Genomic DNA, 27,531 nt, shown 5'->3' with positions numbered 1-27,531 from the left:
TCAGTAAAATACATTTATTGACAGTAAAAGTTCAGTCGTCTTAATTGTACCTTTTTAATTTTTACACAAAAATATCAAAATACTTTACAGGGCATTAAATCTGAATATTGGCAAATTCATTGTTGATTAATTCTCTCAAACAAATACACTGTACATTGACAACAATGCTTGTCTTTTCTCAAATGCAGTGCTCAATTTAAATTTCATAAAACATTTTTTGATAACAATGCATTTAAAAACTATGCGTAGTCTAACTTGGTATTTAGCTACTGATTTGCGAGACCTAACTGCATTTCATGCATTTTATGTCCCAAGAAGTTAGTTCCATTTTCATCAAACTTCATTGAGAGAGAGGTGCTTAAATATGCTGTAATACATAACATATACACATAACGACATACATACATAACAACATGGATTATCTTGGTTACCCAAACTTCAAAGCTTAGAAAATGAATGTGTCTATACACAAACACATTAAAGTATACAATTTGTACTTAAACAATAAAAAACAACAAAAGTATATTAAAAAAATGATTTACATTTCATTGGGCCAAATCGCCCCAGTGCAACATGGGAAAGATTCCCTTTCAAGATTCCTTCGCAGTATTCTTTCAGTCAAAAACAATCTCTTCGACATGTTCTTTCCTAGATTTTTACCTTAATCGTACAACAACTCATAAGGACGTACATGTTCAACCGCAGACCTCCTTTGGAAGTCCTGTCAATATGGAGGAATAGGCTCATGTGTTATCAACGTTAACATTCTCCTATAGTCTCGTTGCTACAGTCTTTTACCAACTAACATAGTCGCTTGAAAGTTCCTCGCTGACAACTAAGTATAAAAAACAGAACAATTCCAATACTTACCGACATCACATGTACGGGAGGTCAATATCGAGGTTGCAAACAGAAAACTAATACACATTTGGAAATTATCTTTGACCATAGTTAAATTAGGAAATGATTAAATAAGATGAGTAACGAACACCACAAAGGAAAAATATTATTCCAGTCTAACAGTGAGTTATAAGACCTGGGAGAACAGCCAATGATAATGGATTAGCTTGATCCCAGCACAGAAGGACCTGTTATTATGTGCCACACAAGAAAGTAGATGCAGCAGGCAGTAAAGAAAGTTACATATTAGAGTTCCCGAGTTGCCTATGTGTTCTGAATGGTAACATTTATGACTTGGCATCATGATCTCAGTAGTAAGACATACTGTACATAATGGTGTTACTAGAATGACCTAACAGATGTCATAGACAGTCGTATCATAACAGATAAAGTCAGCTGATGACAATTGATTCAACACTGACCTGATGAAAGCGATAAGAGTTTGAGTCACAATTGTATAAGAACATAGTCACAAATACCATGACTGCTATGTCATTACTATGACAGCATTTTATAGATCTTACGACCAAGTAAAGTGGTACCATCTAACATGGGATGTTGCTTGTCAGTTCTTCTAAAAAACAGAACATTGAGCAGCATCTTAATAAGACACAATTACAGAAGATTTGAGACTTACCAATAAACATATTCTCATTTTACAATTGTTGACATTATCACCGTTGCCTATCAATAGTATAAATGGTAAGATTGAAAAGAGTGCTTTCACCTAAATCTGAAATAACGGTAAATGTAACCAGAACAAAAACTAGACTAAGAAATGGATAAGAGAAAAGAAGCTGCCTTTTGGCTGTTAAGGGTGAGTTGATTTTTCTCAGTAAATCTAGCGTTATTTTAAGGCATTGACAACTATACAGTATTGCTAAAAGAACAACTTGTTTTCCGGGCATCAAAAGAACAATATGTACAACCGAAACAAATAAGAAAACACTAACACTTCAGGATAGAGTGCAAAATATTCATACTAATCAATCACTAACTTGTCAGTTCCAAGTAGCCTAGAAACAGTAAGTACCAAATGTCCCTTATTAGGTTCTATATCAGCAAAGTACACATGGGTTGAGGAAACAAAAATATTAATTTCTTACATATTTACTTTGACAATTTTCAAATGTTTGGTTTCGTTTGATTAATCTCGGCAGCGGCACACATATCGAACATCATACATTCTCGCTAAATTCTCAGGGGTGGACTGAGGCATAGTTAGCATTCTACACTGTCAATGCCAGTCCCCAGATCATTTGGTGCCAGTCTGTAGCTGTGACATTTAATAGGATAGAATAGGAATATCATTGTTGTACAATATATGGGAGGGAAGAAAATGAAAGGAAGACAGACCTTGAGGAAGACAGTTGATGTTTAGTGAGGTGTCAGACAGTTTGTCCTCAACAAGGATGTTTGGAGGGATACATTGGTTCCACAGGGGTATAATTGCTTAAGTGGAGGGTCAGTGCTTCAGTAAAGTTATGGCCTAAGGACACTTTGGCCCAAAACACTCACACCCAAATTCCAAGTTGACACTTAACCCTACCCATAGGCACTCCAGTAGATCTAAAAGGTTTGGATAGGTTTAAAGTGATAAGGTAATTGATTTACCTTGTCTTCTGATTGGCTAGGTGGAATAGTCATCATATTGTTCAAACCCATCTAATCATTTCAGATCTCAGGAAGTGCCTTGAGAGTAGCAGCTAGGGGTTGATTTGGAATTGATTACCAGAGTCCAATTTCTATGCTGGACCACAATACTCTCCACATTTACCGTCAGGACTCCGGAGTCTCTGGCTCTGCTACAAGAGCGAACTCAATTGGTCTAGCTAACAGATTAGTGCAATTCAATTACAGACCACTGTATTCATGCTCTCTGAAAGCTGCCTACACACATATAGACCTAGAAGAAAAAAACATCCTCAAATAAAAGGAATTCAATACATTAAAAAAAACATAACCGTTTAAATTGAATCCATTATACATTCATAAAAGAGGGGGAAAGACAGAGATGATAGAAGACAGAGAGTTCAAGAGTCTTTCAGATGGAGATTAAAGGTGACATTAGTTTCTGATGGAACAGCTCAATTACTTTCCTTTCCCCTGTTATAGCTGCTGTTATAGCTGCTGTTATAGCTGCAACAGTTCAGACATGAAGATGACATGTCAGCCATTCTTGTCTCCGCCCTTCTCTCCCACCCCCTGAAATCAAACACATTCAAAACTGACCTGTGAGTTTAGATGTTCGGCACCCACATACATTTATCAACATTTATGGACTATACAGCTACAGTATAATATCAGGTTTAACAGCATTACAAAGCAAGTCAACCTCCTAGAAAGCAGTTTATTCTTTAAAGCTTCAGTTGATCAAGAATTAACATATACAATGGTCTATTCAAATAAGGAGTCTCGAACAACTGCATATCGACACTCACCCCGGGCTTGTGAAGTGCATTATCCTGCAGGCCGAAGAGGGGGTTTCCCTGGCCACCCTGCAGGGGCGAGGCCCCCAGGTTGGGGGACTGGGGAGTGGGGGTGGAGGTGAGGGCCCCGGTTAGCGTGAGGCGCTGTAGCTCCCTCTGCCGCTGCTGCTGCAGCATCTGATAGACCACCACCTGCTGCTCCTGAGACACACACAGCCCAAGAGATAAGGGACTTGAAAATGTGTAGTGATATGCACATCCAAAATTAATCCAACGGTGCTGGGCCAAAAAAAGACTGCAACATAAAATGTATGCTGTTTTTTTTCTCCATATATTTTTTGTGACCAAAATAAACCAGGCCATGGTCACACTCACTGAATAATTAGGGGTTAACAGCCAAGCAGATTGTTAACTTTTTCCCACGGGGGGCCAGCACAAAAAAAAAAGAAAAAAGAAATGAATACATTCACTACTGTAAGTCGCTCTGGATAAGAGCATCTGCTAAATGACTAAAATGTAAATGTAAAATTTGGAACAGAGAAACGAGAGGCCATGAGCAACTTGGGCCAAAATTGGCCTATAAACCGATTGGCCTATAGGTGGCACTGTTACAAGCAGTCTCACTTAAACCGTCATATCCACCGCCCTGTTTGCCGTAGTCTTGAAACTTTGTATGTACAGTTCCTTTAGAAAGTATTCACACCCCTTGACTTTTTCAACATTTTGTTGCACTACAGCCCAAATTTAAAACAGATTAAATTGATATTTTGTGTCACAGGCTTACACACAATACCCCACAATGTCAAAGTGGAATTATGTTTTTAGAAATGTTTACAAATTAATTAAAAATGAAAAGCAGAAATGTCTTGAGTCAAGTATTTAACCCTTTTGTTATTGCAAGCCTAAATAGGTTCAGTAATAAAACGTTGCTCGACAAGTCACATAATACATTGCATGGACTAATAATAGTGTTTAAGATGTTTTGAATGACTACCTCATCTCTGTACCCCACACATACAATTATTTGTAAGGTCCCTCAGTTGAGCAGTGAATTTCAAACACCACAAACACTAGGGAGGTTTTCCAATGCTTGGCAAAGAAGGGCCACCTATTGTTAGATGAGTAAAAATAAAAAAAAGCAGACATTGAATATCCCTGTGAGTATGGTGAAGTTATTAATTACACTTTGGATGGTGTATCAATACAACCTGTCACTACAAAGATACAGGCGTCCTTCCTAACTCAGTTGCAGGAGAGGAAGGAAAGCAGGAGAGAAAAGAAGAAAGACTGTACAGAGTAAACATATTCCAAAACAAGCATCCTGTTTGCACCAAGACACTAAAGTAAAACTGCAAAGAAATGTACTTTATGTCTAGAATACAAAGTGTTATGTTTTGGCAAATCCAACACAACACATCATTGAGTACCAGTCTGCTTTCCAACAGAAACTGTGAGACAAATTGACCTTTCAGCTGGACAATAACCTAAAATGCAAAGCCAAATAGTTGAAGTCGGAAGTTTACATACACCTTAGCCAAATACATTTAAACTCAGTTTTTCACAATTCTTGACATTTAATTCTAGTAAAAATTCCCCGTCTTAGGTCAGTTAGGATCACCACTTTACTTTAAGAATGCGAAATGTCAGAATAATAGTAGACAGAATTATTTTTTCCAGCTTTTATTTCTTTCATCACATTCCCAGTGGGTCAGAAGTTTACATACACTTAATTAGTATTTGGTAGAATTGCCTTAAAATTGTTTAAATTGGGTCAAACGTTTTAGGTAGCCATCCACAAGCTTCCCACAATAAGTTGGGTGAATTTTGGCCCATTCCTCCTGACAGAGCTGGTGTAACTGAGTCAGGTTTGCAGGCCTCCTTGCTCGCACACGCTTTTTCAGTTCTGCCCACACATTTTCTATAGGATTCAGGTCAGGGCTTTGTGATGGCCACTCCAATACCTTGACTTTGTTGTCCTTAGGCCATTTTGCCACAACTTTGGAAGTATGCTTGGGGTCATTGTCCATTTGGAAGACTCATTTGCGACCAAGCTTTAGCTTCCTGATTGATGTCTGGAGATGTTGCTTCAATATATCCACATAACTTTCCTCCCTCATGATGCCACCTATTTTGTGAAGTGCACCAGTCCCTCCTGCAGCAAAGCACCCTCACAACATGATGCTGCCACCCCCGTGCTTCACAGTTGGTATGGTTTTCTTTGGCTTGCAAGCCTCCTCCTTTTTCCTCCAAACATAATGATGGTGATTATGGCCAAACAGTTCTATTTTTGTTTCATCAGACCAGAGGACATTTGCAGTTGCAAACCGTAGTTTGGCTTTTTTATGGCGGTTTTGGAGCAGTTGCTTCTTCCTTGCTGAGCGGCCTTTCAGGTTATTTCGTTATAGGACTCGTTTTACTGTGGATATAGATACTTTTGTACCTGTTGCCTCCAGCATCTTTCCCAAGCTGTTTAAAGGCACAGTCAACTTAATGTATGTAAACTTCTGACCCACTGGAATTGTGATACAGTGGATTATAAGTGAAATAATCTGTCTGTAAACAATTGTTGGAAAAATTACTTGTATCATGCACGAAGTAGATGTCCTAACCGACTTTCCAAAACTATAGTTTGTTAAGAAGAAATTTGTGGAGTGGTTGAAAAACGAGTTTTAATGACTCCAGCCTAAGTGTATGTAAACTTCTGACTTCAACTATATATACTGGAGTTGGTTACCAAGATTACATTGAATGTTTCTGAGTTGCCTAGTTACAGTTATGACTTAAATTGGCTTTAAAATAATAATGTGCAACTATTGTACAATCCAGGTGTGCAAAGCTCTTAGAGACTTACCAAGAAAGACTCACAGCTGTAATCACTGCCAAAGGTGATTCTAACATGTTTTGACTCAGGGGTGTGAATACTTATGTAAATGAGATATTTCTGTATTTCATTTTCAATACATTTGCAAACATTTCTAAAAACATGTTTCCACTTCGTCATTATGGGGTATTGTGTGTAGATGGGTGGAAAAAACTAATATTTAATACATTTTGAATTCAGGCTGTAACATAACAAAGTGTGAAAAAAGTCAAGGGGTATGAATACTTTCTGAAGACAACGTAGGTGTCTTTCCTCATGCTGAACAAATTTGCCTCAAGGACCCATAACATCCGTCAGGTCAGATTTTCCTCCATCTTGGAAATGTTGGAAAACTTGAAAAGTTAAGGGATTGGTTAATAAAACAATATGGAAACTATTAACAGTTCACTTTTTGACTATGTGATGCTAATGCTTAAAATAGTCATAAAAACATTTATTCTCATGGACTAAAAGTCAGATTCTGTCCAAATTTGGTTTTGGACTCAAAATAGTCCCTAAAGAGTTTGAGAAAATATCACTGATGCATTCAAAGATGGTCACACTATACTTGTTACAAAGGCTCATGGCAGAAACCAGGTTTCCCCTCTACTCTGGCCATGCCCCACCCTTGCCACTCACCTCACCTGCTCCACTCTGCTCATTAGCACCCTTGACTAATTAATTAGCAGTTTCTCCCTCCAGTCTTTCTTATCCCTGTTGGTGAATGCATGGGAAGGCCATCTCATGTTTTCCTGTCCCTGTTGGTGAATGCATGGGGCGGCCATCTCATGTTTTCCTGTCCATGTTGGTGAATGCATGGGGCGGCCATCTCATGTTTTCCTGTCCATGTTGGTGAATGCATGGGGCGGCCATCTCATGTTTTCCTGTCCATGTTGGTGAATGCATGGGGCGGCCATCTCATGTTTTCCTGTCCCTGTTGGTGAATGCATGGGGCGGCCATCTCATGTTTTCCTGTCCCTGTTGGTGAATGCTGGGGCGGCCATCTCATGTTTTCCTGTCCCTGTTGGTGAATGCATGGGGCGGCCATCTCATGTTTTCCTGTCCCTGTTGGTGAATGCATGGGGCGACCATCTCATGTTTTCCTGTCCATGTTGTGCATGACTGACAAGTGAGTACATTATATTATTGAAGATGTATAAATGTTAATATTAAGATCCTTTAAAGTTTATATACTGCTGCCAAATGACTTAATACAATTTCCTGTCAGTCCAGCATACGAGATGCATTTCAGTTATTTATTTATCCCTTCTGCGCTTGTCAGTCGTGTTTATATGTTAACATGTGTTTGTATCTCCCTCTTGTATTTCCCTAGTAAACCACAACATAATCCTGCAACCTTTCCCCATGTGCTCCTGTGTCCTGTGTTCAATAAACCTCCCTATTTGGATTCCTGCTTCATCTCCTCATTTCCTCTGCATCTTATCGATGCGCCATAGTGACAGTTTGAACTCTGAACCAGTCAAAACCTCCTTCTACAGTCCACCTTTTCTGTATGGAAAAACCAGATGAGGCACAGGAGCCATTCCCAAAACCACACAGCCAGGGGTGAAAGTAAGGCTGCACGGAAAAGATACGGTGTCCCGGCAAACTAAATGGTGGAGGTACGCCTTACCGGTAAAACATGAGCCTGTAACAAAATGTCAAGAAAACTGTAGGCTATTACACCACTTCTTATCATTACCGCATGTCAGAGGCATGAACAATGAGCGAATGGACTTGCAAATGGGTCGTATAGCCTACGCTCCAAAATGCGACGTGGTTTGACGAAAACCCTGTCATTTTGACAAGGCAGAGATGAGGGGCTGACACCGAGACGTGCGCGGACAGCAGTGGACGCTTACATTCTGGCCTAGTGACAATCACCAAATGTCATAATACTTTTTGGTGTTTTGTGTAACAGATGTCTCCTTCCATTCACCACTATTAAGAGGCTGGAAATATGTTGCAAGTGGATGAACATGCGCGTGTAGCCTAGTAAATGAGCCCTTTGAAGTGATTATTTGACAATCAGATGAAAACATCATGACTGGTTGTGTTTATGCCACAATAAATTCAAATTCAAGAAAATGTCAAATATTATATAGCACCATTATTGCATGGAACTCCCTTCCATCTCATATTGCTCAGATGAACAGCAAAAATCTTTGAAAATAAACAGAAAGCAACATCTCATGGCACAACGCCTCTCCCCTATTTGACCTAGATATTTTGTGTATATGTATTGATTTGTTGGCTATGTGCCATTTTTCAATTGATGTAGTTTTGTCCTTGTCTATTAATGTTCTGTATTATTTCATGTTTTGTGTGGATCCCGGGAAGGGTACCTGCTGCTTTAGCAACAGCTAATGGGGATCCTAATAAAAGGTCATACATTTTAAAAGTTAAATTACAATTCTTTACGACAAGGCCCACAGAGATCCTATTGAATTAATAGGGATTCTATATGTTATTCTTACATTTTTTTGGTGCACTACAGGACGTCCCGTAATGGGAAGAAATGAATTGTACTTTCACCCCTGCACAGGAGTACAAAGAATCTGAGGAGGAACAAGTGGGAGACTTCAAAGTTCAAACCTAATCCAGGTCCAAACCCCATAACCGGACACCAAAGACAACCCATGACCTTGTCCAAAATAGGTCATGACTGTCCCATCCACAAAAAGCTATGATGCAAGCTTTATAGGCAACTGTTGAAAATCATGGAGTAATCTTGGAGAAGCTGAGGTTTCAGATGGCACCCTCTAGCACAAATTCCAGTCCAAAACAGTATACCAACGCAGCTCCCAGTGTTGGCATTAGCTACACCTGATCAAGCTCAGGCTACACCTGAACCACCAGCAGTGGGCCACCATTCCAGGGCTGTAGCTGCAGCCGCCCCCTACCAATCACCTCTGCCACCTCACCCCCAGACTCATCCTATCCAACCTCAACCTATACAGCTCCAGCCTGTAGCGCCCAATAACAAGCCTCTAGCTTCAAATAAAAAGAAATCTGATTTTACATGTCCATTTAAAACACTGTAAATCCACTCCACAGCGGCCTATCAACTTGAAACTTGTCATCACTATCATAGACATCCCGAAGATGAATTACACTGACTTTGGTAATGATATCTAAAAAAACAAGGAAACTATTAATAACAACTCATTCTTTGCATATGTAACACTAATGCTCAAAATCATCTTCTCCTCGTGAAGCACACGTCAGATTCACTCCAGATGTTGTATTTAGAATCATGATTGCCCATAAAGGAAGATAGTTCCTACATGATCGAGTGCTTGCTTTGTGAACCCCGTTCATTGCTGCTCGCAGCTATATTTTAATAATGTATCTCTTATTTCGGTCCTGACAATTCATCCATTAATACTGTTTCAGTTTTATCTTAACATCTTAAGATAACCATCTTATCATCACGGTTGTGTTGTATTGCGTTACCAAACATCACGAGCGTGTACTGCAAGTGTTTGCATGTCTGAGTATGTTTGTAGGGCATGGTAGAGTCATTACTGGAGTGAAGTTCTGCTGGAGAAGGAGCTGCTTCTGCTGCTCGGACAGGAGGGAAGACCTGAAACACAACCATGTTAAATATTACTCATCATGGGTCACCCAGCCAACCCATTAGTCACAACAAAAATCAATTACAGTAACAGTCTAGACCAGAATCAGTCAGCGCAGCCAGTAACAACAAGAAATCAACTGTCTGTCACTATCAGACTATATAAAAATCTATCACTGTCACAAAAATAGTGGCCGTGGCTATCACAACAACAACAACAACAACAACAACAACAACTGATTAACAGCAAACAACCAACAACATCATCACAAAACAATCAACCAACACTATCCCCAACCATTATACTTTTCTGGTGATCAGACAGGGAGGAGGTACTCACGGACTCATGCTCTTGGGGAGCTGCAGGCCCTGTGCCAGTGCCTGGGGGCCCAAAGGAGGAGGCTGGGGCCGCAGGGCCGGCAGGGTGGGCTGGGGGCCATTCTGGACAGGTGACTGGATCACCCCGTTCAGGCTGCCCAGCACGCCGTTCATGTTCAGCTGGGGACTTCCTGCTTGGGAGGCCATGAGCCCGCCCACCATGGAACTACTGGCCTGACTGAGGCCCCCCAGGCTGTCAGTCAAAACCCGCCCAACAAGCCCATTCAGCAAGGGCTGACTGAAGGAGGCGGGGCTCTGCTGAGGGGGCGGAGTGCTCTGGAAGGAGAGGGAGGAGCTACTGCGGGAGGGACTACCAGAGTGGAGCTCCTAGAGTCGGAAGATAAAAACACAGGGTAAAACTAATTGGACCGTTATGGTTCATTTACAGGTGCAATCTGTAAGTTTCATTTCCCCATATTTAATATCTTAACATTCCCTCAATGTAATAACACGCCCACCTGAAAATCTATCTTTTTCAGTCACCTGTTTCCTGTGTTTGAGGGATGAGGGATGAAAATCCACTTGTCACTTAAATGTCGCTGGATGAATTGCTTTCATTTTATTCCTGCGACTCTTTCATACTCTTGCTTGTGCCTGTCATTTTTTCACCGTTAACGTTACGACCATGGAAACATTTATAATGACCTGTCAAACAAACTCCGGTAATGGCTAAAATGGGCTCAATGGAATAAATTGTCTTTACACTGATTCTATAAAAAACGCTAAAGTTTCGTTAGGGATATAACGCACCATCTTGACACTTACATCACAAGAAAGATAACTTTATTTGAATGGGTGTTCATTTTTTGTGGAATTTGAAAAAGTAATCCTTTAATACAGTTGAAATGTTCACAAATTAGATGCGTTAGGTTCTAATTCTCAGAGTAAAACACTCAACGGCCATTATGAAAGCTTAAACAAGTTTAATTCTTCCCAGAGGATCAATACAGCTGCATTAGACAAAAACATTTTCACACAAGCACTGATATTTAACCGTTCCTCATAGGCTGAGTCTCCTCCTACCCATCTGTACAAACATCGTTTTTTACTGCTAGGCAGGACACTAGTGATTCGGGCCATAAACTTTTATTTCTGACCTCAACCGCCCTCCATCACCATTCCATGGTTCTCTCCCCTTATTAATGCCTGCCACATGTAATCACTTCCCTGCACTCAACACATTCCAAGCTTAGTTGCACACACTATATACCTTCCTCCTATAACCCTTCACCTCTGGTGTAGATCCTCTAAACCTCAGCACTCCATTAGTGACATGAATAAGTATATTTTCATATTCTCAGAACCCAACAAAAGCAACTTCCGAAAATGAACACTCGGATTATAGTGATATTATGTTTGATCTCGCAAAAAAATGCAAAGTATGTTTAGATACTGTAGGTGTAATCTAGAGCCAAGCGTGTTGATTTTAATCTGAGGGTATCCTGCTATTGACACACTTGTTGAATTATGCAAGAGAACGTGAGAACAACAGTAATTAATGAGGCGGTCTAGTCAGCGCAGGTGAGTGCAGATAGGGTAGACAGAGGTAGTGTTTGGGGGCTTCAATTTACTCATATATGCAAATAAACTTGGTGTATTTATGCAAACGATGCACATAGAATTATCTTTATTTTAACACAAAATACCCCCCAAAATACCTAATACAATAACAACATTTATATATGAGTGCATTCTAATAACAAAAATGCAATTCTACAATAAATTGAATGCCTGAATTCCCACCAAAATCACTAAACTCATTATTTGTCCGTATAATTCTCAATATCTGATGGATTATAAACATTCTAAAAGTATCTTCATCCATTGTCCTTCTGTTGCATTTATTAGAACATTTTTAAAACCTTTTTAACAATTTAGATGACCGTTGCTACTCAATGTACAAACAAGTAGAGGCAGCACCTTTGATTGGAAATGAAACTCAGATGTCACCTTAAATGCTATAGTTTGGGATAAAAGGTAAGAGTATTGTATAACTAACTACACAGTGGGTTCAGGTATTGGTCGGTACTAAGTAAGGTATGGTGGGCACAAAGGGGTTCTCACCTCGGATGAGGTGATGAAGGAGGTATCATTCAGGAAGCAGCTTTTAGACAGGGGACTCTTATTGGTGCTGAGGGGGTCTATAGGGACAAGAGAGGTACACACACAGGGATATAGATACAGGGACAGGGAACCAACTACAAGAACACAACACACAACTGTCCAGATTATAATGACAAAAACAAGGTCTGTGTTTGGGGATGGTGTCACTCTTTTCAGACTAGCAAACTAACTCTAACAACGAATGAGGTAAGGAGGATAGAAAGCTTCTGAGAGGAGGTGAATGAGGAGTGGAGGGTGAGGAGGGCTTTCTGAATCTGACCGTATGCGGAGGAGAGGAAGCTGATGTGGGCGTGGGTGGTGGTGGGCACTAGGCCCTGGTCGGAGTGGTGGGAGTGATGGACCTGCGGGGGGAAGGGACAGGCCAGCTCCACATTGAGCAGCTGCAGCCGCTCCTTCTTGGCCGTCAGGCTGAGGATCTGTTCCTGGAGACGCTGGTTCTCCTGCTGCAGCGAGTGGAGGGACTGGAGCATCTCTACAACTGGAGGAGAGAGAGAGATGGAAAGGGGGAGGGAGGCGGGAGAGGGGGGTAGAAACAGGGAAAAGGGGTCAGAAAGAAAGTGAGAAAATAAGAGAGTGAGAGAATAGCACTGTATTAGAGTCACTTCCGTTTTTTGTTACAGCTTCCTGAGTGTTGTGTCACACAGTATTGTTTGTGCAAAGACAGGTCCTAAGGGATACACTAATGATCATTGCTGCACAGCACATTTTAAAGGATCTGAAAGCAAGTGTATCAGACTGACTTGGGTTGATAAGAATCCACTTCCTCTTCAAAGAGTCCAAAAATACATTTGACATTGGGTGTGTATGACAGACTGTGTCATAAAGGCAGACACATCACCCCAAAAAAGACAAACTGAAAATTCTCAGAGAATGAAGATATATTATAGACTGCCACAAAGCATCCCAGTGTACAGTGCCTTGCAAAAGTATTCATCCCCCTTGGCGTTTTTCCTATTTTGTTGCATTACAACCTGTAATTTAACTGGATTTTTATTTGGATTTCATGTAATGGACATATACAATATAGTCCAAATTGGTGAAGTGAAATGAAAAAAATAACTTGTTTCAAAAAATTCTAAAAAAGAACAAATGGAAAAGTGGTGCGTGCATATGTATTCACCCCCTTTGCTATGAAGCCCCTAAATAAGATCTGGTGCAACCAATTACCTTCAGAAGTCACATCATTAGTTAAATAAAGTCAAAATGTGTGCAATATAAGTATCACATGATTTGTCACATGATTCCAGTATATACACACCTGTTCTGAAAGGCCCCAAAGTCTGCAACACCACTAAGCAAGGGGCAACACCTAGCAAGCGGCACCATGAAGACCAAGGAGCTCTCCAAACAGTTCAGGGACAAAGTTGTGGAGATGTACAGATCAGGGTTGGGTTATAAAAAAATATCCAAAACTTTGAACATCCCACGGAGCACCATTAAATCCATTATTAAAAAATGGAAAGAATATGGCACCACAACAAACCTGCCAAGAGAGGGCCGCCCACCAAAACACACGGACCAGGCAAGGAGGGGCATGAATCAGAGAAGCTACAAAAAGACCAAAGATAACCCTGAAGGAGCTGCAAAGCGCCACAGCGGAGATTGGAGTATGTGTCCATAGGACCACTTTAAGCCGTACACCCCACAGAGCTGGGCTTTATGGAAGAGTGGCCAGAAAAAAGCCATTGCTTAAAGATTTTTTTTTTTTATTGTTCGACAAAAGGCATGTGGGAGACTCCCCAAACATATGGAAGAAGGTACTCTGGTCAGATGAGACTAAAATTGAGCTTTTTGGCCATCAAGGAAAAGGCTATGTCTAGCGCAAACCCAACACCTCTCATCACCCTGAGACACCACCCCCACAGTGAAGCATGGTGGTGGCAGCATCATGCTGTGGGGATGTTTTTCATCAGCAGGGACTGGGAAACTGGTCAGAATTGAAGGAATGATGGATGGCGCTAAATACAGGGAAATTCTTGAGGGAAACCAGTTTCAGTCTACCAGAGATTTGAGACTGGGATGGAAGTTTACCTTCCAGCAGGACAATGACCCTAAGCATACTGCTAAAGCAACACTCGAGTGGTTTAAGGGGAAACATTTAAATGTCTTGGAATGGCCAAGTCAAAGCCCAGACCTCAAGCCAATTGAGAATCTGTGGTATGACTTAAAGATTACTGTACAGCAGCAGAACCCATCCAACTTGAAGGAGCTGGAGCAGTTTTGCCTTGAAGAATGGGCAACAATCCCAGTGGCTAGATGAGCCAAGCTTATAGAGACATACCCCAAAAGACTTACAGCTGTAATTGCTGCAAAAGCTGGCTCTACAAAGTATTGATTTTGGGGTGGTGAATAGTTATGCACGTTCAAGTTTTCAGTTTTTTTGTCTTATTTCTTGTTTGTTTCGCGAAAAAAATATTTTGCATGTTCAAAGTGGTAGGCATGTTGTGTAAATCAAATGATACAAACCCCCCAAAAAATCAATTTTAATTCCAGGTTGTAAGGCAACAAAATAGGAAAAATGCCAAGGGGGGTGAATACTTTCGCAACCCACTGTACTTACTATTGGCTCCCATCTCTCCGTTGCCATGCTTCTCCAGGAGGAGCTCTATGTGGGAGCTGGATGGAGGGACGTTTTCAGGGCGACCTCTGACCCCAGGGCCCACGCCCTCCCTCTGGTCAAACAGTAAGGGCAGACTGCTCATAGGAGACCTGAGAAAATAACAGTGGTAAATCAACAGGGATACGGCTACAGAGAACAGAAACCGATTGAAATTGAATAAAGTTGGTACACAAGAGACAGAATTAATTGAATGGTAAAGTATACAAAAGTAAAAGTGATAGTGTGAGAGAATGGGTTTGATAGTGACAGTGTGAGAGAATAGTATTGATAGTGACAGTGAGAGAGAACAGTGTTGATAGTGACAGTGAGAGATAAAAGTGTTGATAGCGACAGTGAGAGAAAATTGTGTTGATAGTGACAGTGAGAGTAGAGTCATAGAGAAACTTACTGTGAGGAAAGGCTGTCTCGTGGCGAGTTGTCGTGACATGGGAAGCGACAGTCGTCCATCTCGGACTCTGAGAGGAGAGAGAGCAATCCCGATAAACTACCAGGTAGCTACAGTAGGGGAGAGTGGGGTAAGTTGAGCCATTTTTTACATTCAGCATCACTCCGTCAAGGGAAATATAGTATGTCTTTCTGTTTTGAAAACATAGCTTGTCCAAAAAAAGTGGTCTCTGGGCACAACTTAGTTGAGCTGTGGGACATGGTAAGTTAAGCCGCATACACATTTCTGTACTAAATTAAATATTACCACTACCCTTTTAAAACCATGTCTATCTTCATTTCCCAAACACAACTCAACACAATCACAATCGATTTTTGTCTTTTAATAATTTTAAGGATCTTTTAACAGATGCTTAACACCTAAGGCCCTGTTGTTACCTCGTATCTCATTCCTTGATTTTTTTCTGCCTGGGAAGAAAACACTTACATTTGCTCAACTTGCCATTGGCTCAACCATTGGCTCAACTTACCCCATGGCCATTGGCTCAACTTACCCCATGGCCATTGGCTCAACTTACCCCATGGTCATTGGCTCAACTTACACCATGGTCATTGGCTCAACTTACCCCATGGCCATGGCTCAACTTACCCCATGGTCATTGGCTCAACTTACCCTATGGCCATTGGCTCAACTTACCTCATGGTCATTGGCTCAACTTACCCCAAGGCAAACATTTTGACTATATTATCCCACACAGGTACAATGATGCACTTTCATGCTAGGTTTAGGACCTCATATTGAAGCTTATAGAGACCCAAACTGATGTATAGAACAATCTGCAAATGATCTACTTTGGCTTAGACACAAGCATCATGAAACCTCTAACACAATAAATTCATTTGACTTGGTGTTTTTTTTTTTTTTACCTAACTTGCTTACCACTTTTTCCATGTGATTTCTTCCGTCTCAGACTGAAATGAAGACCTCTTCCTAAATATTTGGTCAAATTATAAATTTTGTGTATGGTTTCCTAGAAACAAGGGTGGCTCATCTTATGCCTTTGTCTCAATTTACCCCACTCTCCCCTATGTAACTTCATAGCAAACATAAGTATCTCACTAACGACTGTGTGTGTGTGTGTGTTACCTTGAAGTGAGGTCTGGGCTTGGCTCAGTAGTGAGGGCAGTGTACGGGCAGTAGAAAGGACCCTGCTAAACGGCTGAGAGGAGCTGAGGCTGTAGGAAGAGCTGGAACATGGGTGTACCTACAAGGGTTTAACACACACAGAACAAAGTTAGGATCTCATTTACCTGGCAACTGAATACATGTGGGATACTATTTTAGTTGTAACATGATATCATTGATAAGCTCAGTCAAATGGCACTATATATTCCCTGCATAGTGCACTACTTTGACCAGAGCCACACTACTTTGACCAGAGCCTTATGGGCTCTGGTCAAAGTAGTGCACTACAGATGTAGGATCTTAATTTGATCACCTTGTACCTTGAGGTTTAAAAAGGCGCATTAAGTTTGTAATTTCCACTTTGAAATTTCAGACTCCTTAACGAAAACATTTATCAACCCCTACAAAAGTATCCATTAATTAAAATCCACATAATAATTAATATTTCCTGTTGCAACAGGATTATGTTTCTGCTGTAGCAAACTGGCTCAAATGAAGATCATACATCTGTATATATAGTTGAAGTAGAAAGTTTACATACACTTAGGTTGGAGTCATTAAAACTCGTTTTTCAACCACTCCACAAATTTCTTGTTAAGAAACTATAGTTTTGGCAAGTCAGTTAGGACATCTACTTTGTGCATGACAAGTAATTTTTCCAACAATTGTTTACAGACAAATTATTTCACTTATAATTCACTGTATAACAATTCCAGTGGGTCAGAAGTTTACATACACTAAGTTGACTGTGCCATTAAACAGCTTGGAAAATTCCAGAAAATGATGTCATTGCTTTAGAAGCTTCTGACAGGCTAATTGACATCATTTGAGTCAATTGGAGGTGTACCTGTGGATGTATTTCAAGGCCTATCTTCAAACTCAGTGCGTCTTTGCTTGACATCATGGGAAAATCCAAAGAAATCAGCCAAGACCTCAGAAAAAAATTGTAGACCTCCACAAGTCTGGTTCATCCTTAGGAGCAATTTCCAAATGCCTGAAGGTACCATGTTCATCTGTACAAACAATAGTACGCAAGTATAAACACCACGGGACCACTCAGCCGTCATACTGCTCAGGAAAGACACACGTTCTGTCTCCTAGAGATAAATGTACTTTGGTATGAAAAGTGCAAATCAATCCCAGAACAACAGCAAAGGACCTTGTGGAGGTGCTGGAAACAGGTACAAAAGTATCTATATCCACAGTAAAACGAGTCCTATATCGACATAACCTGAAAGGCCGCTCAGCAAGGAAGAAGCCACTGCTCCAAAACCGGCATAAAAAAAGCCAGACTACGGTTTGCAACTGCACATGGGGACAAAGATCAAACTTTTTGGAGAAATGTCCTCTGGTCTGAATAAACAAAAATGGAACTGTTTGGCCATAATCACCATCGTTATGTTTGGAGGAAAAAGGGGGAGGCTTGCAAGCCAAAGAACACCATCCCAACCATGAAGCACGGGGGTGGCAGCATCATGTTGTGGGGGTGCTTTGCTGCAGGAGGGACTGGTGCACTTCACAAAATATATGGCATTACGAGGAAGTTAAATTATGTGGATATATTGAAGCAACACCAGTCAGGAAGTTAAAGCTTGGTTGCAAATGGGTCTTCCAAATAGACAATGACCCCAAGCATACTTCCAAAGATGTGGCATAATGTCAAGGTATTGGAGTGGCCATCACAAAGCCGAATCCTATAGAAAATTTGGGGGCAGAACTGAAAAAGTGTGTGCGAGCAAGGAGGCCTACAAACCTGACTCAGATACACCAGTTCTGTCAGGAGGATGGGCCAAAATTCACCCAACTTATTGTGGGAAGCTTGTGGAAGGCTACCCGAAACGTTTGACCCAAGTTAAACAATTTAAAGGCAATGCTACCAAATACTAAGTGAGTGTATATAAACTTCTGACCCACTGGGAATGTGATGAAAGAAATAAAGGCTGAAATAAATCATTCTCTCTATTATTATTCTGACATTTCACATTCTTAAAATAAAGACAGGGAATTTTTTACTAGGATTAAATGTCAGGAATTGTGAAAAACTGAGTTTAAATGTATTTGGCTAAGGTGTATGTAAACTTCCGACATCAACTGTAGGTAATAGGGTGCCATTTGGGAAGCAGACTAAAGTTCTGCTACCTGACCCGAGCTTGACAGGCTCTGACATTATACATGTGGTTAGGGCCGGGTGGGGCCTGTTTATTCATCAATAACTAGGGTACGGGAAGGGTTTGGGTATCACTAAATTGATCACAAAAATGTTGAAGCTGAGCCATTTGCTCGTGCTCTGCTGCACAGTACAGTCACATCTGACTAAGATCACAACATGATGTCAGAAGTGCTTCAACCTCATCAAATATAAGACCAATAAGAGATTATTTCACAGAGTTTAGAGTGATGCAAAATATCTAACAGCTAACTGCTCTCTCATGTCTCTTCATTGAGCAGAGTAGCCCAAGCGGAGCCGTTGCTATGGCTACTTAGACTCAGATCCGCCATGAGCAGAGCAGGGAGCTCCTTGACAGACAGAGAGGAGCAGCTAGCGGATTGACTGACGCAGGAAGTTATTTCTGATTTCGGCCAGGGCCGGGCCTGGGTAGGGTAGGGCCTGAATGCCGCGGGTATGGGTAAGGCTCTAACACAGACATGATGTTGATTTCTGGAGTACCTGGGTGTTGAGGGCAGAGTTGACTGGTTGAAGTGACAGCGTGGAGACGTGAGATGGCAGGAGTCCTGAAGAGAGAGCGGTGCTACATATGCCTCCGCCCAACGACAGAGGGGTGTTACAGACACCGCCACTCAAAGACAGAGGGTCCTTGTGACTGGTGTAGATTCCTAACCAAGAGAGTAATATCAGACTCAATTCATAAATGCAATTCATTTATAGAACACACACATGCACATATGTACAGACATACACACATACACACAACCGCACACCTAAAAGTGTTGAGGTCATATCTTGTCAGAGTAGAGCAAAAGCAGGATGTCAACCCAGCCATTGACGCACATGCTCTCTCTGTTGACACAACAGAAAACCACAATCTAACAAATCTCTTTACGACGCACAGATCACTAACTACCTAAGATGTACTACGTATGTGCAGTCTGCACTTCTAGTTCTGCTCAAAAAGTAATATTCATACAAGGGTTCTTCCCTCTTATTTCTACTCAATCTGTTACACTTCTTCATCCTTTTCTTTCTCTGTAGTGCAAATATGTACAAGCTTAAATCTGGCCGCCATTTTCTAAATGAGGTATCTTGCTTCCTGAACATCTCTAAATACACATACTTATAATGTGTACATTCATCATCCACAGCCACAATACACAGAAATGCTGTGTATTATTTTCACATGCAAGTGCACGCTTGCAGTCACTCGTGCGCACACAGGAAGCTAGAGGGCTACCACACAGAGATACGCCCACTCAGACAGATCTGGTGAGACTCACCGGAGCCGCGGCCTGTGGAGAAACTGACGCTAGAGGAAGTGGAGGAGGAGGGGAAGGAGGAGAGGGAGGAGGTGAGCAGAGTGGAGGAGTACGCTGTGTGGGGGAGGGTGGAGGAGCTGGGGAAGAGCGAGGAGAACGAGGTGGAGGAGGTTAGGGAAGGAGGTGGAGCAGGAGCCGTGTGGTGATGGTTCTGACGGTACTCCTCCTCCCGCCTCTCCGTCCGCTCCCGGTTCTTGCTCCCCCGCGGGCGCCCCGGTCCGTGCCGGCTCTTCTTGTTGCCACGGTGCCTCCTCTCCCGGTGTGTTGGCAGCGGTGGTGGGGGCGTGGCCTTGTCTTCCTCTAGGTCGGCCTCCTCCAGTATAGGGGGCGTGGCTAGGTGCGGGGACTTGAGAAGCGACTTGGAAAGCTTGTAGTCCCCCGAGGAAGAGGAGGAGGAGATTTTGCGGAGCTTGCTGCTGCCGCCGCCTAGCCCACCCGAGGAGGAAGTGATGCGCATGATGGAGCCGAAGGTGGAGATTGTGACCTTGGTCTCAAAGGAGTTGGCCTCGCCCTCTGACCTCTCGTGACCCTGCGACGAACCTCCGTGAGGTCCGTCAACCGGGGTCAGGGCCGGGGGCTGCAGAGAGGCCTTGTTGTGATATTTACTATTGTCCAATTCCTCCTCCTCTTCTTTCTCTTCTTCCTTTTCCTCCTCCTCTTCTTCGTCATCTTCCTCAGGCACTGTCTGCCTGGTCCGCTCGTCACGGTGCTCCTCGGCACCATGCTCGTCCGCTCCTCGGTCGGGGTCGCGCTCCAAACGAGAGGTAGAGGAGAACGGGAGGAAGTCTTGGGAGCTGCCACCTGGGAACACACCGTAGTTATACCTAAACACAGCACAATAACCAGACAACACTATACGGTGCAGTTATACCTAAATCATTATAAAACACACGTTCAGACTAAACACAGTGAAGTTATACCAAAACAAAGAGTTCTGCACTAGAGAGTTGGTTATTCACCAACAGAACTGACTGAGAAGTAGTTGGACACAAAATGGCCGGTTGGTTGGCCCATAAAGGATTAGCTTTGTACCAGTGTTGAAGGGACTGGAGGAGCAAGAGGAAGAGGAGCAGCTCTTGCCAATGCTTCCTGTCTTCTTACTGCGATGTCCCACCTGGCCGTGAGAGCTCAACCTCTTCGAATTCCCCTCGCTGTCCTTGTTGCTGTGGTGACCCGACGACAACTAAATCAACAACACAGGGGAAAGTGTGTCATGGGGTCACGGGGGAAAGTGTGTCATTATAGGTCACGGGGGAAAGTGTGTCATTATAGATTGAGAAGGGGTTTGATGTCATAGATTAAAGCCATTTACGCGCGTTAGAAAGTATTGTAATACGGTCCTGTTAGAGAGTTCAACCAAGGACCTCACCTGAATAAAACCATTTTCTCAAATGTATCAACTTAGCAATAAGCAATAGTTCAAACTATTTAGGAGCCCAAATGGTTATACTAGAACAATGAAGGAAGACAGATAGGATGGGTGGAGGTGGGGAAAGACTAGACTAGATAGAGAGAGAGAGAGAGAGAGAGAGAGAGAGAAAGAGAGAGAGAAAGATGAGAGGTTAGAAAGAAAGAGACAGAGACTGAGGGCATTTAGGGGTGTAAATATTGGGGTTGGCTTTACCTTGTCCATACTGCTGGACAGTGAGGAACCCAGACCATCAGATGACTTTTTATGCCGCTCCTTTTGCCTCATCTTGTCCTTGTGACTCTGAATGAAACCAAAGGGAAAGGCTGAGGATTTGAGCATTTATGCTAATACAGAAATACAAGCCACACAAAGCAATAGCCAAATGCACATTCAGTATGTACACACACACACACACACACACACACACACACACACACACACACACACACACACACACACACACACACACACACACACACACCCCCCCCCCCCCCCCCCCTCACTCACCTTCCTGAGCCTGTGGTGGTGGGAGCCGTGTTTGTCCTGGGCGGGGGATGTGGAGCGCCCCCTAGAGTGGCCGAAGGAGCTGCGTTCTGTGTTCTCTCCACTGGAGCGCATCTTCCTCTGCTACAGGACACCACAGAAGAGAGGCAGAGAGTCACACTGCTGCCAACCGTAACGGTCACAGAGGCAAGTACAGCTATAGGGGCAATAGCTAGACGGGCAATAGCTAGAGCTACAGGGGCAATTAGGGGGAAGAAGCTATTTCTCCACGCCGTATTGAAAGCTGTCTCCTTGCCTTCCTCAATGCAGTACGTGAATGGACGTTACAAGTCCTTTCCAAAGCCTTCTTATTACACAATGCAACACATTTCCACATTTCATTCCATTTAAATAAAGAAGAATTGGAGATCTCCTAGAAAGCTGAAAATAGACTTGAATAGATTTGCCAGTCTCTTACCATCTTGATGTAATGGTGTTTGCAGTAGCCACAGTACTTGACGTTGTCAGCCTCAGGGCCCTCCTCCTCACACAGCAGGCCAGCCATCTGAGCACTGCACAGGGTCAGACAGTCAGACAGATGGGAGAGGACACACACACACACACACACACACACACACACACACACACACACACACACACACACACACACACACACACACACACACACACACACACACACACACACACACACACACACACACACACACACACACACACACACACAGACCACTCACCAGGTGACGTGGAAGGCTTGTCGACAGCCCTGGCGGTTGCACGTCATGCAGGCTCCACAAGCAGCCTTGCTCTCTCGCCCATGGTCCTCACAGATATAACACGTCTAAAGAGAGGGGAGAAGAAAGATGAAAAAGGATGATGACTGACCAGAACATATCTCCTCTTATCAACATCAGATGTCATGTCCACCTGAAATCACTCACAGATGTAACGGGCAGACTTCGCTACGGAAGGTAAATCGGTCATTCCATGAAATGAGTGCTTTTTTTGCATCCCTTTGATTTATTAAGTAGGAATTGTGCTTAAATATTGCTTTTTAAAAACGTGTTATTTTACTGTAAATGAAGTGCCCTTAATATAGACCACATGGAACATTCAATACATCTGATTTTTAATATGAATAAAGACTTGCTAAAGTGCCAAAATTCAGCAATATGACATGTCTCTCTGTGCATCCTCTGTAACTTATATGAAGATTTTAACCCACTTAACCCCAACATTTCTGAGTGGGTCGAGCATAACACGTCAACTCTGTTATCCAGAGATAGACTAGAGATGTATTTGACATATTTTACATATTTTTTAAAGTTAAGTAAGCATATAATTGCCCCTATCTGTTGCTGTGTACAAACGTCTATTCCCCGTCACAAGGAGATTTATGGCTGATTTTAGATGAAGACGTCAACCATGTTACTTTATTTGGCACCTAATAGGCACTTACAATAGTAATTTTTTAAATTTAACCTATGGAGATGGGAAAAAGTGTTTTCTATTACATTGAACATGTACTCTTTATGACAGAATGATACAATTAAGTGAAATAAAAAGTTAAGACTACTCAAAAGGTACCTAATTGGCGGAACGAGCCAAATCTAGATGTCTGTAGGTGTATCCCACATGGCATCCTATTCCCTATAGAGCGCACTACCTTTGACCAGGGCCTATAGGGCTAAAAAGTAGTGCACTGTGCTCTGGTCAAAAGTAGTGCACGACATAGAGAATAGGGTTCCATTTGGGACACAGCCTGTGTGATACTGTTCAACTGTATGGGCCTCACCAGCGCCCAGAGTCCAACCCTAGCCTGTCATTGATAGCAGCCTGTTATAAAACATTCTGCCCCCCTCCACACCTCGCTCCCCCACAGCTATTACCCAGACAGAGACAGAGGGGGCTGGCTGTCTGCCTAGCAACAGGTGCTGGACAAAGGAACAGCGGGCTCCTTACCTTTCTTCTCTTCTACCCCTCCTTCCCTCCATCTACCCCTCCTCTCTCCTTGTGAGCCATAAGTATCATGGGCCAAAGGGAAACAGAGAAACGGCATCTGGAGCTACTGTAAAGGAGGGAGGGTGGTGGGCTTATTGACCCTTCACTCATTGTCTGCGTCCCAAATGGCGCCCTATTCTCTGTGTAGTAAAGCTACTTTTGACCAGGAGCCCATAGGGGATAGGGTGCTATTTGGGACACGGACATTGTCCAATCAAACGCTCTCTAAGAATGCAGGGCAGCAAATCCGGATGAATGGCTCTGACAATCCAGACCAGAGAGGTCCAAGCCATTTACTGTAGCTGCCCCTGACACTGTAACATGAGACCACTACAAGACAAGCACTCACTATTGTACAGCAGCAAGCGTCTACGTAGCTTCCCATTGACTCTAATAGAACTGTAATCCAATCATATAAAAGCTTTCATTCCAAAAATCTTGTCTGGTGGGCATATGCTGTATATAGATTTTTCCACAATAGCAATCACTCAAGACCATTAGGCCTAAAAGCATGCAGACTGTGGTGGGATACATGGCACATGACCATCCAGATGCCAACTCTAAAAGAGATAACTTGCAGAGAGGACTTGAAAGAGAGGGCTTAGGAAAAACTCTGGATGATCTCATGAAAGCTTTGCCTGTGCAAAAAATATACTGTATACTAATGACTGCTTGCAAATCACAGAATCGGACAAAAATGCCCCCACACGTTTGAGTGGAATATTGAAGATAGGCACATAGATGGACAACCATTTACTCTGGCTAAAGAAACAATATCTCCAAATTGATTAAATATTCATAGGCCTATAAAATGCATTTTAAATGACGGTCAAAACATCCTTCACAAAAGACAAACAAGCTTATCAAAAGTTGAAGTGAACAGTGAAGAATACCTTGATGTATCTGTCGTGAGGGACGTACTGTAGTACGATAGGCTCCATGGTGAGAACGTTGGCAAACTGCACCTCGGGAATATAGAGCGCACAAACCACATGGGCCCAGCCTGGAGAGAGAACAGCTCACATTAGTACACACACACACACACACACACACACACACACACACACACACACACACACACACACACACACACACACACACACACACACACACACACACACACACACACACACCACACACACACGCGCGCACACACACACACACACACACACACACACGCGCGCACACACGCACACACACACACACACACACACACACACACCACACACACACGCGCGCACACACACACACACACACACACACACACACACACACACCACACACACACACACACACACACACGCGCGCACACACGCACACACACACACGCACACACACGCACACACACACACACACACACACGCACGTACGCACACGCACACACACACACACACACACACACACACACACACACACACACACACACACACACACACACACACACACACACACACACACACGCGCACGCACACACACACCCTGACGTGCATACACACACATTAACACAAACACATCATATATTTGTAAGACAAGGGAAACGTGGAGGATGGCGGGATTGATGGAAAGTGGAGGATGAAGAATAGAGGAAAGAAAGTCAGCGTCCAGTAGTTAACCTCCACTGTCTGTCCTCTTGAGGGCGCCATCTTTGTGAGGGCACAGCTCACATCTCTGATGAGAAATGAGAGCACACCTCACAATAACCAACTACGCACAGTAGCTTCAATAGAATGCTGTACTACCAGTGGTATTACTACAACAGGCAGGGATATGCTGTACATTGATTGACATGCAGTACATTACATTGATTTGAATGAGTACACGGATAATATCTTGATATACTGGACATATATACTCACCACTCTGGCAGCTCTCTCCTGAGACTCACATTTTCGACAGAACCATGGTCCAGTGGGCACCTGGACGATGCCATAGCACGCTGTGACACACACACACACACACACACACACATATAAATAAAGACACAAATACAGACATCTTTAGTCTACCACTCAAATGAATGAGACACAAAAAAGAAACAAAACCAGTGACCTAACGTATTAGTTAAGTAACTAACTAACTTCTTGGTATACCTTCAACTTTTAATTAGTATTCTTTTTTTTACTGTTGAGAGGAAGCATAGAGTAAGTACGTAGCCTTGCACGAGCCTTGGCTTGTGCGAGCCGGAACGACTCATAGGAGAAAGAGCCCATCTCCTGTTTCTGTAGCGTGAAGCAGCTTGATGTACAAGTTCACCCCCTGGACAGGATGCGTCTATCACAGGGCTTTACCCCCAATCTATCGCCTTAATGCTGTGCGCCAAGCAGAGATGCAGCAGGTCCCATTTTTACAGTCTTTGGTATGACTCGGCCGGGAATCAAATTCCCAACCTTTTCAGGACAGACTCTCTTACCACAAGGCCACTGAATTGAGAGAAGGCATAGCCAGGGCATAAAGTTAAGTGTAACAATGATTTATATATTTCTTGTCACAGATATTCCCGAGATGATCCCAATATTTATAGGCTACTGATGTAGGTCACCTTTTTCAAAGAGTGGTGGTGTTTTGAACGCAGCCATAGTGGTTTTACCTGGCAAGACAGCCTGATTTATAATAATATGACATTAATAACAGCTTGTAAACTCAGATCGTATTGTGTGTCAGCTACATACGATATTGTTATTGATGTGTCCTACATAACACAATAAATAAAAGCCATAGGGGATATACTGTGAAGGTTTGTACAACTGTTATAGCCTTACAACTGTAAATGTTTACACATTAAATCATAATGAATTATTCAAATCAAAACTCATGGACATATTGAGTGGATACATTGTTGCATTGCTGAGATACAAAGATGTCAACAAAGAATGTGGATATATCGTTGAGGAAACAATTCATCCGCAAGGCCCGATAGGCCAGCTAGTCTGCTGCTCCAGTAGTAGCAAATGCTTCCTAACGATGCGTAACTTTGTATCGAATAATAGCCATTCTACCAAAACCGCATTAGTCGTCGCCATAAAGGCTTGACGTAATTTTATATGTCTCTTCTCGCTCTCGCACCACGTCAACGCGTGCTGAAGGAAAACACCCCCTCCCACATAAACACAGACAGACCCGCACGCACGTAGGCACGCACCACCCCATCCTTACCCCAATACCGTAATTACATTGTAATATAGCAAGCTAGTTACCCTGGTGCACAGCGACGCTGCATCCGTGCCCATCACAGTATACAAGAGGATTTTCAGCCCAGCCTCGCTCATCGGAACACACGCAGCAACCTCCAACCATTTCCCGCATACTGTTCCCATACGGTATTTTATACGGTTTTGCGGCGACTTAAATCGCCAGGTTGTCAAGTAGTCCTTGACTTCAACGGTGTATCAAACATGGTAGTCGGTAGTCGTGCTACACTGCAATCAAGAATGAATTTCAGCGTGGGGTTCGGGTACAGCGAGTTTTCCGTGATGTCTTCCCGTCCCCCGTAGAACCGATGCAGTGCGCATGCCCACATCTGCAGAATAGTCTCACTGTGTGAAGATGACAATATTTCCATCCCTTGAAGTTGTACGTTCTCTGTTGTCCATGCTCAATGACAATATATATCCTTCCTTTCTACATTATAATGACAAAACAGCCCGATCTCCTGCTGTCGAAAAGCAATA

The 27,531-nt window shown here is 42.7% G+C and overlaps 1 protein-coding gene across 1 annotated transcript; it reads right to left on the bottom strand.

Moving 5' to 3' along the window:
- Positions 1–27,531, bottom strand: LOC106564951 (protein AF-17). Its single transcript, XM_014131500.3, has 20 exons — positions 27,058–27,531; positions 25,720–25,799; positions 25,477–25,531; positions 24,757–24,866; positions 22,600–22,703; positions 22,323–22,416; positions 21,869–21,988; positions 21,575–21,661; positions 20,983–21,133; positions 19,912–20,751; positions 19,127–19,293; positions 16,420–16,537; positions 15,277–15,343; positions 14,829–14,977; positions 12,528–12,746; positions 12,209–12,285; positions 10,107–10,471; positions 9,718–9,775; positions 3,342–3,530; positions 1–3,105 (listed from the first exon to the last, which is right to left on the bottom strand). The coding sequence occupies exons 1-20, from the start codon at positions 27,164–27,166 to the stop codon at positions 3,070–3,072; spliced, it is 3,195 nt and encodes a 1,064-aa protein (XP_013986975.1). The 5' UTR covers positions 27,167–27,531; the 3' UTR covers positions 1–3,069.

Source organism: Salmo salar, chromosome 12 (genome assembly GCF_965601325.2).
Source record: "Salmo salar chromosome 12, fSalSal1, whole genome shotgun sequence".
In the NCBI taxonomy this organism is placed as follows: domain Eukaryota; kingdom Metazoa; phylum Chordata; class Actinopteri; order Salmoniformes; family Salmonidae; genus Salmo; species Salmo salar.
The sequence above is the reverse complement of the archived record's forward strand: the minus strand, read 5'-3'. Positions and strand labels throughout refer to the sequence as shown.